General features: G+C 38.8%; 1 protein-coding gene across 6 annotated transcripts in view; it reads right to left on the reverse strand.

Moving 5' to 3' along the window:
* Window positions 1-16,089, reverse strand: part of Znf546 (zinc finger protein 546) — a 76,544-nt gene that overhangs the window by 37,346 nt on the left and 23,109 nt on the right. For 5 of the 6 annotated variants that reach the window (XM_078032063.1, XM_078032065.1, XM_078032060.1 and 2 more), the window contains one exon: window positions 4,201-15,809. The exons of the other annotated variant lie outside the window; for it this stretch is intronic. In XM_078032063.1, the coding sequence (XP_077888189.1) occupies window positions 13,717-15,809 (2,093 nt within the window). In that variant the 3' untranslated portion in view covers window positions 4,201-13,716. Of the gene's footprint in view, window positions 1-4,200; window positions 15,810-16,089 lie in introns of those variants that run through there. 6 annotated transcript variants of the gene reach the window in all.

Below are 16,089 nucleotides of genomic sequence, written 5' to 3' on the forward strand. Positions count from 1 at the left end.
TATTTTAGAAATGGGGTCTCAGTGAGTTGCTTAGTGTCTCGCTTTTGCTGAGGCCGGCTTTAAACTCTCAATCCTCCTGCCTCAGCCTCCCAAGCTGCTGGGATTCCGTGCCTTGCCGAATTTACAGTTTAACTAGGGGTCTGTAGGTGTCCTTTTTCTCCACACACTTGCCAGCATTTGTTCCCTTTGGTTTTTGATGATGGACATTCTAACTAAAGTGAGATGGAGTCTTGTTGTAGTTTTCATTTGCATTGAGGATGATTTTTGACATGGAAATAACCACTCCATTTGTTTATTCATTTCTTCAAAGAACAGATACTAATTGACTTCTAGTAATATATTCTAGACTCTAGATGTGAACTGAAAACAAGTTATAAGATCTATGAACACAGGGACCTTGTATATTTTTAAATTGACTTTGTGTGAGATACATAGGGGAACCCAATGAGATGACTTCAGTTTTAAGTACCACAAGAGGTATAGGAGGTGATGAGGAGAGAAATACCTTCATGGATGACATTTTTACATGTGGCAGTCAAGTAAAGGAGGCTTTAGTGAAAACTGTACTTAAAAAATTCATGTGTTTCTTCTGTTTGTCTCCAGGTTCCTGGATCTGAGTAAACGTATTACAGCTCAGTCACTGAGGGAATGTTTTCTGTGAATGTGGCCATGGGACTGGCCATCATCACTCAGACTGGAATAGGAATCACAGGGAATTCTCCGCTCCTCTGTCCTTATATTTATTCTCTTTTTAGGAAGCAAAGGATGAGACCATTAGAGCAAATGGTCCACCATCTTGCCTTAGCCAATATGTTGTGGATTATCTGTGGAGGAATCCCTCAGGCCATGGCAGACTTCGGGCTGCGGTACTTCCTGGATGATACTGGATGTAAATTTGTCTTTTATTTTTACCGGGTGGCCTGGGGAAATTCTCTCAGCACCATCTGTCTTTTAGGTGGCTTCCAGGCCTTAAGTATCAACCCCACAAACCCCAGATGGGTAGAACTCAAATTCAAAGCCCTAAAGCATATTAATTCTACCTGTCTCTTGAGCTGGATGTTTCATTTGATAGTAAATATTATTGTTCCCATGAAAGTGACTGGCCAAACCCATAGCAGAAATATCACTGGGCATCCAAATCTTAGATATTGCTTTCGTCTTTTTATTAACACAATTGCAGAATCGGTATTTTCATTTATTTTCTCCTCTGTGGATGTTATTTGTTTGGGATTCATGATCTGGGCCAGTGGAACCATGTTATTTTTCCTTCACAGGCACAAACTGCAAGTCCAGTACATTCGTAGCACTGGACAATCTCCCTCAATATCCCCAGAGACCAGGGCCATAAAACCCATCCTGACACTTGTGAGCACTTTTGTCTTATTTTATTCCCTCTCTGCTGCTTTTGAAATTTATGCTTTTTATGTTAACAATCCACAGTCATGGCTGGCAAACGCCACTGTGATTATAGCATCCAGCTTTCCAACCTTCAGTCCCTTTTTGCTCTTAAGAAATTATACCCACATCTTCAAGCTCTGCTCCTCCTGCTGAGGAAGTGTCTGGACTTAATCAAGTACTGATGGCAGCATCAATATTCCCTCATCAGTTCACCCCTTGCTGTGAAGTACCACCTCTGTATCATGCTGTTTTGTGTGCAGTGGTGAACAGGGACGGTGTCTGCCACAATGAAGTCTGGAAAATCCAGATGTGAAAGAAGGGACAATGGGAATAATGATGGAGGACAAAGGAGGCTGGACACCTGAAAAAAAAAAATTCAGGAAGTGGGTTTATTTAAGCTGCAGTGGTCCAGAGGGTCTAATGCCTACAAATCTCTGGACCCTGAGTCTGGAAATTCTTTTAGATTTATATTCAATAGGATGGTTACATGAGAGGAGGAAGCCAGACAGAGGTCTCATGATCTGTTTTCTTGGTAAAATCTTGTATCTTTTTGCACAACAAGCTTGACGGCAGACTATCACAAACTGTGATGCAAACTGTCATTTCAAGGAAGAAGCAGCTTCAAACTGTTCACACAATGACAGAGCTGGGTGCAGACTTCACAGATCAGCACAGCCTTTACTCAGCAGTGGAGTCGTGCATCTGGTAGACCTGCTTTTCTGATGGAAAATGAGCCACTGGCCAAAGGAGGAATCTGTGCTTGTAAATGCTCCACTGAGAGGTGATTTTAATTATTGACAGAGCGTGTCAGTTTGGGCACTCAGGAAACAGGCTGTGAGAATTTGAAATTTGTTTTTACTGGGTGATGTTTTTATTTGGGGAAGAATGGAGGATCTGAGGGCCTGGGGGTCAGCATTCAGTACTTATCTTTTTCCCTTTAGGGTCCCGTTGTGCTGTCACTGGGAAGGGATTTATATGGGAGAGGATTAATGCTTTGGCAGAGACTGTCACTTTAGGCTTGATGGCTATCGCCTCCCCAGGGATTGTCTTTGTCACTTGTAAGGGGTGTACTGGTGAAGGATCAATGTTATCAGTGTTTGGCCTTCTTCCTCACTCCCTCTTCCCAGACCACACTATTTTGGGGTTTGCCATTTTCCATATCTTACACAAAACACAATACTCAATAGAATGTCAGTGAGCTTTCTGCATATTTTTTGTAAAGAAAAAAAATTTTTCTGATGTGAAACTTAATTGTGGCAAGGGTCTTTGGGGTGGGAGTACCTGGTCTGCTTCAAATGTCTATATTTGCACAGGTCATTGTATTGAGGATCTCATTTTGTTAAATGTTCAGGAAGCTGTTGATTTGGACTGAGCTCTAACACTAGGCCCAACAGACCAAACCAAAACAGAATTACTCGCACTGAAGTGCCACATCATGAAGCCAAAGCGGAGTTGTTTATCTGACCCTTCAAGAAATTGGGAGAGAGAGATAATAGCAAAATTCCCAGACACTCACTTTAGTAGGCATGATAAGACTTCTAGTCTGACCTTTAGAAGAAAAGCAACTGAAAGAACCAACCCCCTTTTTGTTCTGTCTTGGCTTTCCTCTACGCTCTGTTGTTTATAAAGCCAACTCCTGAGCTGAGCAGGGGAGTTCAGTGTATCAGAACACTCATTCTACTTTATGGAATGAGGTATTGAGTCTAGAACCACAAATAAATGCCAAATAAGACCTTTAAGCTACATTTGTTGTAATTTTCTTTGTATCGGCAGTGTAGGGAGCTTCCTGGATATTATGGAGGAGTAGCCAGTCATAGTGGGCACCTAATGCAAAATGTTTGAAGAGGATGTGCACAAAAGCCCACAGAACATACCAGGACCAAAAGAAATCCTATGAGCCTTGTCTGTCAACAAGAGAATTTAGCATGAGTTGAGGTTGTTGAATACAATGATAATTTGTCAGGTCTGTACAGATTGGGCTAGGAAATTGTGCCAGAAATCCCAACAGTAATTACAGGCAATAAAAGGATATATATATATTTTTTTAATCAAAGGGGGTACTAATAAAGTATCTGATTTGTCTAAAAATGACCATTGTTTATTAAGTTCACAGTGTAAGAGCAAAAGGATTAGGAGAATTTTTGGAATTAGGTGAGAGGGGACAATGGCTGTGATGCAGATGATAAAGATCATGAAGAAGACACTATTAGGAAGAGGTATGCACTGACCTCGGCAATGGCCTCATGAAGAGGAGCTTGAAGTCTGGATTGGAGGGTGACTCGTCTCACTTGAGCACTGGATGGATGACAGTGGCAGCTCTTGATACTGAGAAACTGGGGAGGCTGGACTTTGTAGAGAATGCGCACACATCACCTCTAGGGCACCTGAATTACACTTGGTGTGTGTCACATACATGCACAGGAAGAGCTGCGGGGAGGGCTTGTTTTGGGAACACGCTTTTGACTCTCAACCAGATAGATCAGTAACAGGAGCTTAGGGCTGAACTGAAAGGGAAATTTGAGAGTGAAGAGACTGGGACCTAGTCACTAGTTAGCGTTCCTACTTGCTCTAATTAAATGAAGCTGTGTTTCAGATGGTGACAAAAGTCCTGCTGACAAACAATGGGGTGCAATGAAGGAGCACCCTGGGTGCACTGGTTTCAAATACTCTGTGCAGGAAATCTCTTCCTGAGGCTGATATTTGAGCAGAGTGTAGAATGACATGACGGAATTCAGTAATGCACATAGCCCTTGGCTCGAACACAGAGGGCAGAGGGACTACGCAGAGAAATGACTGAATAAAGCCTTTTTAATTTTTTTATTCAATTTTTATGGTGCCTGTCATATAGCAAGGTACCAGTATAGTTGCAGGGAACAAACAGGTGTAAGGAAGTATCAGGATTTAAAAGTGGCAGCTTGTATAAAATGTTGTACATAGCATGATTATTTTGGCCTTTTCCCTAAAACAGATAGGGAACCATTAGCAGATTTTGAGTAGAAGGACGACATGATAGGACTTATTTTTTGAAAGGATAGCTGGTGCTTTTATACTGTGCAACTTGGCTGAACTGGAAGTGTTTCCAGAAGTCTTTCCTGAATGGTTTTAGGCCACAGAGACATTGGTACTATATTTAGCAGTTGGAAGTGAAGCAGCAGCCATATGCTCTGAAGGTCAGAGTGGACCCCTGGTGTGGCTGTAACTCTTGGCATGGGACTGCCTATCTGCTGACTCATGCTGTTAGCATGATGTCCCAGTTGTGTCTGCATCACTATGGCTCCTACCAGAGCTTATTTAGCTTCTTGCACTGCTGGAGCAGGCTTATGTGCCACCCACAGCAGGCCGTTGGCTTCTGTAGGTCACCTCTGTGACAGAAGTTGGAGGTGGACACGGGGTCCAGTTCATATTTATTTTCTCCAATTTCATGTCCAGCTTTTCAACCTGACTGACAGGCTGACAGTTCATGGAGATCTCAGGCCATCGGAGACAAAGCCAGCAGCATCCCACAGACTTCTTCACCAGCTCCCATAATTGCAGAAGTTCTGTTCCTTAGAATAAACCTCACATTCCATCCATCACCTTCCTAGTGGTTCTACTGCTGACTGAATCCTGACATAAACGATCTTTACCATCAGGTTCTTGGCTCAGTAGAACAAAGAATGAGAGACTTTTCAGAAGGCAAATCACAATGGGTCAGAAGAGGTGTGCTAGTGACTTGGATTGGTGTCCTAACTGTGAAAGTAGTGAACACTGTTTAAATTCTCAATATATTATTTTGTACATCTGCCTTTTTTCTTTTCTGAGATAACTGCAATCTCCAAACATGTATCAAATCTTTTCTCTACCTTCTAGTGCAGATGAGATTTATAACAGCTCTAGGATCTTATTTATTTGATATGTTTTCCTCCACATTTTATTACAGTATAACATGAATTTTTAAAAAATGGTCCAAAGCATAAGTGTACAGATCATTACATTTTCATGACACTCTTATGAAAGCAAGATTAAGAAATAGAATAATGCCAAGATCTCAGGATCTATTTTAATTCTATAATGAAGTCGCCAATACCAAAGGTTATTACTATCCTGACCTCTACTGCCTGGCTTAGTTGGACTGTTCTGATCATGATGTATAGTTTTTGTTGTTAAATATTTATTTGCTAATATTTTACTAGGATTTTTTTTTTGCACCAATGTTCATCAGGGATATTGGTCTATAGTTTTGTTTTTTTTTTTTTTGATGTCTCCTCTGGTTTTATTATTGGGGTGATACTGGCTTCTTAAAATGAATTTGGAAGTATTCTATACTCTTCTATTTCATGGAGTAATTTAAGGAGTATTATTGGCATTAATTCTTCTTTTAAAGTCAGGTCGAATTCAGCTGAGAATCCAACTGGTCCTGGGCTTTTCTTTGTTGGAAAATTGTGTTTTTTTGGGGAGTGGTGGTGCTGGTGGTGGTGGGGTTGTGTGTGTGTGTGTGTGTGTGTGTGTGTGTGTGTATGTAAAACATGAGGTTATGATGCAATGGAGGGTATGATGCAATGGAGGGTATGATGCAATGGATTTTTTTTTTGAGTCGGAACCTCATTAAATTGCTAAGGCTGGTCTTGAACTTGCAATCAGCCTCCTGAGTTGTTGTAATTGCAGGTTATGCTACTGTACTGTATGGAAGGCTTTTTATTACTGCTTCAATTTCATTGCTGGTTATCTGTTTAGGTTCTCTATATCCACTTGGCCCAATTTGGGTAGGTCACATGTCTATAAATTTATCCATTTCTTCTAGATATTCTAATATTTTGCTGTGTAAGTTTTCAAAGTAATTCCTGATGATTTATTGGATTTCAGAGATATCTGGGGCAATATCTCCCTTTTCATCTCTTCTCTCTTGGTTCATTTGGCTAACAGTTTATTAATCTCATTCATCTTTTCAAAGAACCAATTCTTTGTTATCTTTAACCTTTGTATTTTTATTCTACATTTTATTAATTTTGACTGATATTTCCTTTTACTGTTTTTTTTTTTTTTAAATTATGTGGTGCTGAGGATTGCACCCAGTGCCTCACACATGCTAGGCAAGCACTCTGCCACTGAGCTACAAGGCCCCTTTAACTGGTTTTGAATCCACCATGCGGCCAGCGCAATGGTCTCATTAATGAGGTTCTTGGCATAAAAGTTAGCTAGAAGAGATTGAAATAAAACACACAGACTCATTTACCTTATTTCTATTGCCAGGTCCGAGACGGCTCCCCTCTCTGGTTCCCTCCTCTAACCGCCCAGCAGGGCAGCAAGGATTACTCAGGGCTAGCAGGAGAGAGAGTGAACACACCGGGGAGTAGCCTTTTATTGGGGAACAAGAGATTCAGGGGAGAATTCCATCCAATGAAGGTTGAGAGGGGACTGCACTCCAAGGTCAGGGTCAGTGATTGGGCCCCTGGGGTCAGTGGTCAGGCACACCCCCACACGGATGGGCTCTCTCATCAGGAGAGGGCTGGGAAAGTTCCCACACAGCCAGAACGCCTCAGACCCTTAATGGGAGCCACCCAATCACATGTCAGAAATGGCTTCCCACATATGAAATTGGTTTGTTCTTGCTTTTCTAAGACCCTAAGATATATTATTAGGCAATTTATTTGGCATTTTCCAGATTTTCTTAAAATATAGGAACTCACAGCTATAAACTTTTTTCTCAGAACTGCCTTTACTCTGTCCCAGAGATCTGGTATATTATATTTATATTCTTGTTTGACTCTAAGAATTTAAAAATTTCTCTGGATTTCTTCTAAAGCCATTCATCATTCAAAAGTACATTATTCAATCTCCATTTGTTTATATAGTTTTCTGTATATTTTCTTGCTACTGACTTCTAATTTTATTCAATTAGGATCTGATAAGATGCAAGGAATTATATAAAATTTTTCTATTTGCTAAGACTTGTTTTGCAGGTTAAAATATGGCCTACGGTGGAGAAATTTCCATGAATAGTTGAAGAAAGTGTATTCAGCTCTTGTTCGATGAAGTAGTCTATAGATGTCTGTTAAGTCCATTTGATTTATAGTATTTTTTAGGTATGAGTCTTTGCTGATCTCATGTCTGGGTGACCTATCTATTGCTGAAAAACATGTATTGAAATCACAGAGTACTATCATATCAGGATCTGAGACTTGATATCAAGTAGCATTTGTTTTATATAATTAAGTTTACCAACATTTGGGCATAAATATTTACTATCTTCTTGTTGTATTTTTCCCTATACCATTGTGTGATGATTCTGTATATTCTGATTAATTTTGACCTGGTTGTTGAATATGAGAGTAGGTGCTTTCCTTGCTTTCAGGTTCCAAATACATCAAGTATCATTTGCATCCTTTTGCTTTTGGCCAGAACATGTCTTTGCCTATGAGATGTCTCTTGAAGGGAACAGAGTTGAGTCTTGTTTTTTAATCCTGTCTGCCTGCCTATTGTCTTTTAATTGGAGAATTGAGGTCATTTACATTCAGTATTATAAAGATGTGTTTATTATTTCCTGATATTTTGATTTCTAATTCTCATTTGTTTACTGCTCATCTAAGAGATTTATTCTTTCCCAAGCTCTTTTTACCCCACATTTTTTTAAATGTAGGATTTCTTTAAGTTTCATCTGCTATTCTCCCTTAATAGTCATGAGTTATTTTAGTTTATACTTATCTTGGAAGGTTTTTATTTTATTTTTTTAAATTTTTATTGTTTAGTTTTCGGCGGACACAACATCTTTGTATGTGGTGCTGAGGATTGAACCTGGGTCGCACGCATGCCAGGCGAGCGTGCTACCGCTTGAGCCACATCCCCAGCCCCGGAAGGTTTTTATTTCTCCTTGGATTCTGAAGAATAGTCTTGCTAGACAGAGCAATCTTGGTTGGCAGTTATTTTAAGGTCTTGACGAAACATTGTTCCAAGTCTTCTGGAATTTAGGATTTCTGTTGAGAAATCCAATGTTTCTCTGATTGGCTTATCTCTAAGTGTGACCTGACATTTCTCTCTTGAGACTTTTAAAATTGTATCCTTATTCTGAATATTTGTCATTTTAATTATAGTGTGTTGTGGAGTTTCTTTTCTGGTCTTATCTGTTTGGGATTCTAAATGCCCCCAGTATCTGGATGTCCATTTCATTCTTAAAGTTCAGAATATTTTAATAGTATTATTTCATTGACTAGACTATCAATGCAATTAGCCCATATCTCTGCTTCTTCCTCTGTACTTATGCACCTTATTAAGTCTTTTAATGTCTCAGAGTTCTTGGATATTTTGATCAGTTTCTTATTTTGTCTTTACTACTGTCAGAATGTTCCAGAGTATCTGCCTTGTACTCAAGCTCTGAACTTCTTCCATTTGATCTAATCTGTTGGAGTCTCTCAGCTGAGTTTAACTTATTGTGCTTTGCCTTTGCAGAATTCTTTTTCAGAATCTCTTTATTGAAATGCATATTCATAACCCATATTTCCCCCTTAGTTCATTGTTTAGATTTTCGTTTAATTTACTGATCATTTTAACAATTTTTGAATTCTTTTTCTGGCATTTCATTCACTTCAATGTCTGACTTTGTCAACTTTTTGGTGACTTGTATTGTTTCCTTGTTTTGCTGAGATCCTATATTTGTACATCTGTTGTGATGGACTTTTTTTTTTTTAGTGTCTTCTAGTGATCATTTATCTCTTTAAAATTACCTCCAGCCCAGTGATTATGCCAGTTGGATGTATTGATACTAAAATAATCAAAGTGCTAATTTCAACTACCAGCACCACTTTGAGAGGAGAAAGTAACTGACAGTAACAGTGGTAATTTAAAAGCAAACTAAATATCAACATGTGCTATGAGAGTGGGTGTAAAATATAGAATATGCTAAAAAAATCGAGCATTAATGATGCTATACTTCATACTAAATTATACTGCAGGAAGAGGGAAAAGAAGAGAAAGGAAACGGAGGCAGAAAAAAGGGAGAAAGGGAATACATATGAGAAAGAAAGAAGTAGTAGCAAGAAAACCCCAATTGAAAGAATACATCAAACGAGTTGGAATCATAAAAAACCAATGAGGGAAGACACAACAAAATAAAAAAAACAGGGGCTAGGGTTGGGGTTAGTGTTAGACTGCTCACCTAGCATGTGTGAGGCCTTGGGTTCAATCCTCAGCACCATATAAAAATAAAGGTACTGTGTCCAACTACAACTAAAAAATATTTTAAAAATTGGGGGGGGGGCGCTGGGGATGTGACTCAAGCGGTAGCATTCTCGACTGGCATGCGTGCGGCCTGGGTTCAATCCTCAGCACTACATACAAAGATGTTGTGCCCGCCGAAAACTAAAAAATAAATATTAAAAATTCTCTTTAAAAAAAAATTGGGGGGCCAGGGTTGTGGTAGAGCACTTGCCTTGCATGTGTGAGGCGTTGGGTTCAATTCTCGGCAACACATATAAATAAATGAATAAAATAAAGGTCCATCACAACTAAAAAAAAATACTTAAAGATTTTTAAAATTAAATACAAAAAAACAGCTAATGCAACAATAGTCAAGATTTGCTCCTTGCTGAAATTTAAAATGGAGACTTTTTTTCATACTCTAATATAAACAAATGTGGGCTCACCTTCATAGTTTTCAGTTCTTTGGGTAAAATGGCATACAGTAGAGGATGGTGTAGCCTAGCAGGTGGAGTGTAGGATGGCAGCTGGTGGCTAGGGGCTGGCAGGGTGCAGTGTGGTGGCGAGAGGCAGGGGTGTGGGGCTGCAGCTGGGGTACGTGTATGTGACAGCGGCTAATGGCCAGAATGTGGGACTGTGGCTAGGTTATGGAGGGCTGGTGGTGTGGTCAATAACGGCCAGGAATGGAGCTACAATAACAACCAGGAGTGGAGCTATATACTGTTCCATAGGCACCACTCTGCCTGACAGAGGCTCTTGATGGAGGCACAGTGCAGCTGCATACATTCACTGCCCCCCGAGGAGCTACACTCTTTGGAAGTGTTGTACACTTTGCTCTACCCTGACTCTGTGTGTGTCAGGAGAAGGGGGATCCGAGGCCTAAGCTCAGTCTATTTACACAGGTTTTAGGGCCAGCCTATTGAAAAGGCATTCCATATATTGGTGGGATGAAGCTGCAGAGATCTATTTGCTTCCTCACGTGTAAGTTTAAAAATGATCTTTGCACAATGACTGCCTACCAAAGTTCTCCACTAACAAATTGAAAAACGCATCAATTCGTGTTCATTAGGTGGCTTTATCTCCTATTGCAGCTAAACTCGGGACTGATTTTCAATTCTTCCACTGTTTCCAGACTTATCTGATGGTGCAAGTTCTGGGTTCTGGGTTAACAAATAATTTCTGTTTTCTAGTTTAGTAGCTAGAATTTGAGTCTCTACAAGTCTCTGACCTTTAACATTGAATCTGTGCATTCCTTCCATCCCTTATCTCTGATCTGATAGCTGTTTTCTCAGTCTTTTGATTCCAAACTCAACTTCCCATTACTTCTCCCATAAGCTGATTTTTTTTTTCATATTCATTCAAAATATTTTCCAATTGTTCATTTTCTTTCCTTTTGTTCACATGGTGTTCTTTGATTCACTTAGCAATGTTTTTGGAAATTCAAAAATATTTTTTAAATTAACCAAATTTCCTGAGTTAGTGATATGTAATTGTGATCAGAGAATATACTTAGGTCTTCATTAAAATTTTTGACCTATAGACTACAGCATATTGTTTAAAGAATGTTAAGTCTTCTATATCCTTGCTGGATTTCCTTAAATGATTGAGAATAGGGAGTTGAAATCTCCATCTTATTAACTATTTTTACCTCCAAATTTTTGTTTCATGTATGTGGTGTCTTGTTAGGGGCATATTTATCCATAATTGTTTTTATTTTACTGAGGGGATTACTCTTTTATCAATTAAATAATGTCCCTCTTTGTCTTTAGTGACTTTTTAAAAGCTATTTTATCTTATATAAGATTTCTTCCAGTGTCTTGAGCCAGTAGGTCTCTCCACCCTTTGCTGAGGGCATCTATGTGTTGGGGCATACCTTCAAAGTTCATCATTTTCAAGTGTGCCAAAGCAAAGAAACATGGTAATTGAATTGCTTGGTTTATATGATAATTATCTATTTCTGTGTAACAAACTGTTCCAAAACTTAGTGTCTTAAAGCAATATTTATTTCACTCATGCATCTGCAATTTGGGCAGGCAGAGGAATGCTGTCTCTGTTCCACTTGGTACCAGTTGGGCTGGCTTGAAAGCTAAGGGTTAGAATCATCTAAAGGTTGTACATACTCATATACCTGGTGCCTGATGAGGCTGTTGTCTGGAATATAAATCAGGACTCTAATCAGAACCTGTTATCTGGACCTTTCCTAAGGTCTGGCATCCCAAGTATATTAGTCAGAAGCCATATTGCCTATTGTGAGTTAGTCTTGGGACTCATGAAGTGTCACTTCTGCCACAAACACAGGACTGCCTGCCCAGATTCAAAGGCAAGAACATGGATCCTACCTCTTGACGGGAGAGTGCAATATCACACTGTAAGGTTAGCATATAGAACGGGATGCACTGGTGTAGAGCTCTTTGGAAAGTACAATCTGCTGCATCAAGTGAATCAATGAAGGACAATGTAGTGCTGTGACACTGTACACCAACTAATGGATTACAACTGCAATACAAATATCACCTATTAAGTATTCTTGTCAAATTATTTAATCTGAACCTCACTGAGTTTCTAATTCTAACTTCGATTCGTGAGAAATAGTGGGGATAAATGAGCACATTAAAAATATTTTGAAAAAACAATGAGAAAAAAATTTATAATATTCTACACAACTATCCTAAACTTTGAAAAAAGTCAATGTGATAACATTGGGGAAAAGGGCTACTCTTGAACTGTTCCACGATAGAAAAAAGAGACCGAATGTTAGAGATTATAGAATAATTAATCTCCTTAGTTGTGAAGCTATGTAGTGATTAAGTAGAAGGCAGCTTTTACTCTTGAAAGGTTGACGAATCATGACATCCATTTATATTCAAATATTACAACAAAGACGGTGTAAATGTCATATTGATATAAAGCAAATTATATATTAATTACTACTGAACATGGTGAGGACACACCAGGGGTCACTATACTATCTTAATTTTTCTGAATGAACAGTAGTCTTTTGGTAGCTTCTAATTTACCAATTAATGGGAAGAAATTATAAATTATAGCATATCTTGTTTTTGGGTCATGAAAAGGCATTACAGCTTTCCTGATTCTTTAAAATCTTTACTCTTGTCATCTTTACATTCATGAAATCTAGAGATTTCTTTTTCCTATTTTCAAAGATGAGCTCTGCCTTTGGAAATAGAAGTTCACTCTCTTTTACTGGATTTTATCTGGTTATTCACATTTATTGAATGAAAGGTAATGTGTGGTTTTTAAGTTCACCCATGTAGTATTCCTTTTAAGTGAATTTACTAATGGTACCATTAGTGATAAAAATAATATAGTAGGGACTGTGCCTATAGCTCAGTGCAGTGTGCTTGCCTAGCACTTGTGAGGCACTGGGTTCAATCCTCAGCACCACATAGAAATAAAGGTATTGTGTCCATCTACAATTAAATATAACAAAATAAGAACAGTAATATTAAGCACATGCTTTCTCAAGTACTCTTCTAAAAGTTCCCATTTTTATTTCATCCTCACAAAAATACTACTAGGTAGATACTATTACTACCATTTTAAAACTGAGGCACAGAAGGGAAGAGTCTTACCAACTTCTGCACAGGCAGAAGTGAACTTATGACTTAGAACAATGATGTGCTATGGCTGAAGTCCTTCCTACTCTCATTTCATCAACAATCATCTTCTGTTCTAGTTCTAAAAGTGTGGACCATGTGGACGAATTGTTTGCTTCTGGCCTACAATGAGTTAAGGGCCAGACAGTGGGAGCAAGTGTTTAGAAATTTATAGCAATCTGACAGATGATTTATGGCTTTAAATAAGAAAAATGGAGCTTTTATAGTGTTCCTTTCCATTTCCTCCCCGTCCCCCTGTAAACCAATGTTCTTGCACTTTACAGAAGTACTGCTCAACATCAGCTTGTGAGGGGGAAAAAGTTCTCAATGGCTTGAGCTGCACTGTGCCAGAATCAATCTGCTAAACCTGAACCAAGACTGAGTGATGTTATGGTTTTTAAACTTTAAAAACCTACATTGTAAAATAATTTGTAAATATGAAGCAAAAGTGATTCCTACATATTCCCTAATATGTAAAAATACATTACGAATCCTCAATGTAAAAGGCATTTTCAAGAACCCATGGTATCCTCTACATCATGCATAGTGTTTCCTCACTAGTATGACTTCTCTGGTGTAAAGTAAGCTGGTCACTACGAATAAAGGCCTTCCCACACTCTTCACACTTATAAGGCTTTTCACCAGTGTGAATTCTGTGATGTCGAGTAAGTTCTGAATTGACATTAAAGGCCTTCCCACACTCCTTACATTTATAAGGTTTCTCTCCAGTATGAACTGCATAGTGTCGGGTAAGTTCTGCTTGAAGGCGAAAGGCATTCCCACATTCCTTACACTCATAAGGCTTCTCACCAGTATGAAGTCTGAAGTGCTGAGTAAGATGGTACCGACGACTAAAGGTCTTCCCGCACTCCTTACATACATATGGAATCTCACCAGAGTGAATCCTTTGATGTAAGGTAAGTTGATAACTACAAATAAAAGCATTTCCACACTCACTACAGGCGTAGGGTTTCTCACCAGTGTGGATTCTGTAATGTTGAGTAAGACGATAGTGACGACTAAAGGTCTTCCCACACTCCTTACATTCGTAAGGTTTCTCACCAGTATGAATTCTGTAATGTTGAGTAAGATGATTGCTACGAATAAAGGCTTTCCCACATTCTTTGCATTTATAAGGTTTTTCACCAGTATGAATTCTGTGATGTTGAGTAAGTTCTGTCTGAAAACGAAAGGACTTTCCACATTCTTTACATTCATAGGGTTTTTCACCAGTATGAATTTTATAATGTTGAATAAGATTATAACGACGACTACAAATCTTCCCACATTCTTGACATTCATAGGTATTCTCATTAGTGTGATTTCGCTGGTGTGAAATAAGTTGACTGCTACGAATAAAAGCCTTCCCACATTCCTTACATTCATAAGGTTTCTTGCAAGTATGAATCCTGAGATGCCGGGTAAGCTCAGCTTGAAGACGAAAGGCTTTCCCACATTCCTTACACAGGAAGGGTTTCTCACCAGTATGTATTCTGTAATGTTGAGTAAGATGATAGCGGCTACTGAAGGTTTTCCCACATTCCTTACATTCATAAGGAACATTACCAGTATGAGTTCTCACATGCAAAGTAAGTTGGTAGCCACAAATAAAACCCTTCCCACATTCTTTACATTCATAGGGCTTCTCACCAGTATGAGTTCTGTGATGCCGAGTAAGTTCTGTTCGAAGACGAAAGGCTTTCCCACAGTCTTTACATGCATAGGGTTTCTCACCAGTATGAATTCTATGATGTCGAGTACGTTCTGCATAAAAACTGAAGGACTTACCACATTCCTTACATTTGTAGGGTTTCTCACCAGTATGAATTTTCTGATGTTGGACAAGGTATGAACTATGACTAAAGGCCTTCCCACATTCATTACATTTAAAGGGTTTTACACCCGTATGGATTTTCTGATGTTGACTGATATGTCGTTGTACCCTAAAGGTCTTTCCACAAACCTTACATTCGTAGGGCCTCTCACCAGTGTGAATTCTTTGATGTTCACCAAGTTGATAATTAAGTCTAAAGGTCTTCCCACATTCTTTACATTCATAGGGTTTCTCCCCAGCATGAATTGTCTGATGTACTCTGAGGTCTCTAACTCGACTAAAGGTCTTCCCACATTCCTTACACTCATAGGGTCTTACACCAGAATGTATTCTCTGATGTTCAGTAAGGTGATAGTGAAGTCTAAAGGCCTTCCCACATACTTTACATTCATAGGGTCTCTCTCCAGCATGGATTGTCTGGTGTACTCTAAGGTCTCCCACTCGACAGAAGGCCTTTCCACATTCCATGCATTTATAAGGTCTCTCACCAGTGTGAATTCTCATATGTTGAATAAGGTAAGACTGTTGTCTAAAGGCCTTCTTACATTCCTTACATTTATATGGTTTCTCTCTAGGATGAATTTTCTCTTGTAGAGGAAGAGAGATTTGGTTTTGGATTATCATTTGACTAATGCATCCCATCTGATGTTCCTCTTTTCTCTCAAATTCACGCTTGTTCTGCAATCCATCTCTGAAAATGGTATCCCCATTGTTGGTTTCACTTTTTTCCACTGTCTGAAATTGAGATTTTTCACAAACATCCTTTTCTGGAAATAACTTCTTGGTGAAATCTGTTTTAAAAAAAAAATAATAATGCTAGTTTCTGTGTTGAGGGTGCAATGATGGGCTACATCTTTCAATAGAAATAAAAAGTGATCTGAAATAACAGACTTAAAGGTTTGAAGCAAGACTCAGCAAATTTTGCTATAAAGGGCCAGATGGTGAAGGTTTTAGGCTTTGTAGACAAGTTGTATCTGTCATAATTACTTAGCTCTGCTGTTAAGCTCAAAAGCTGTCACAATCTGTAAAATTGAATGAGTATAGCTGTGGTATGATCCACTTGAAGTTTGA

Source organism: Ictidomys tridecemlineatus, chromosome 15 (genome assembly GCF_052094955.1).
Source record: "Ictidomys tridecemlineatus isolate mIctTri1 chromosome 15, mIctTri1.hap1, whole genome shotgun sequence".
In the NCBI taxonomy this organism is placed as follows: Eukaryota; Metazoa; Chordata; class Mammalia; order Rodentia; family Sciuridae; genus Ictidomys; species Ictidomys tridecemlineatus.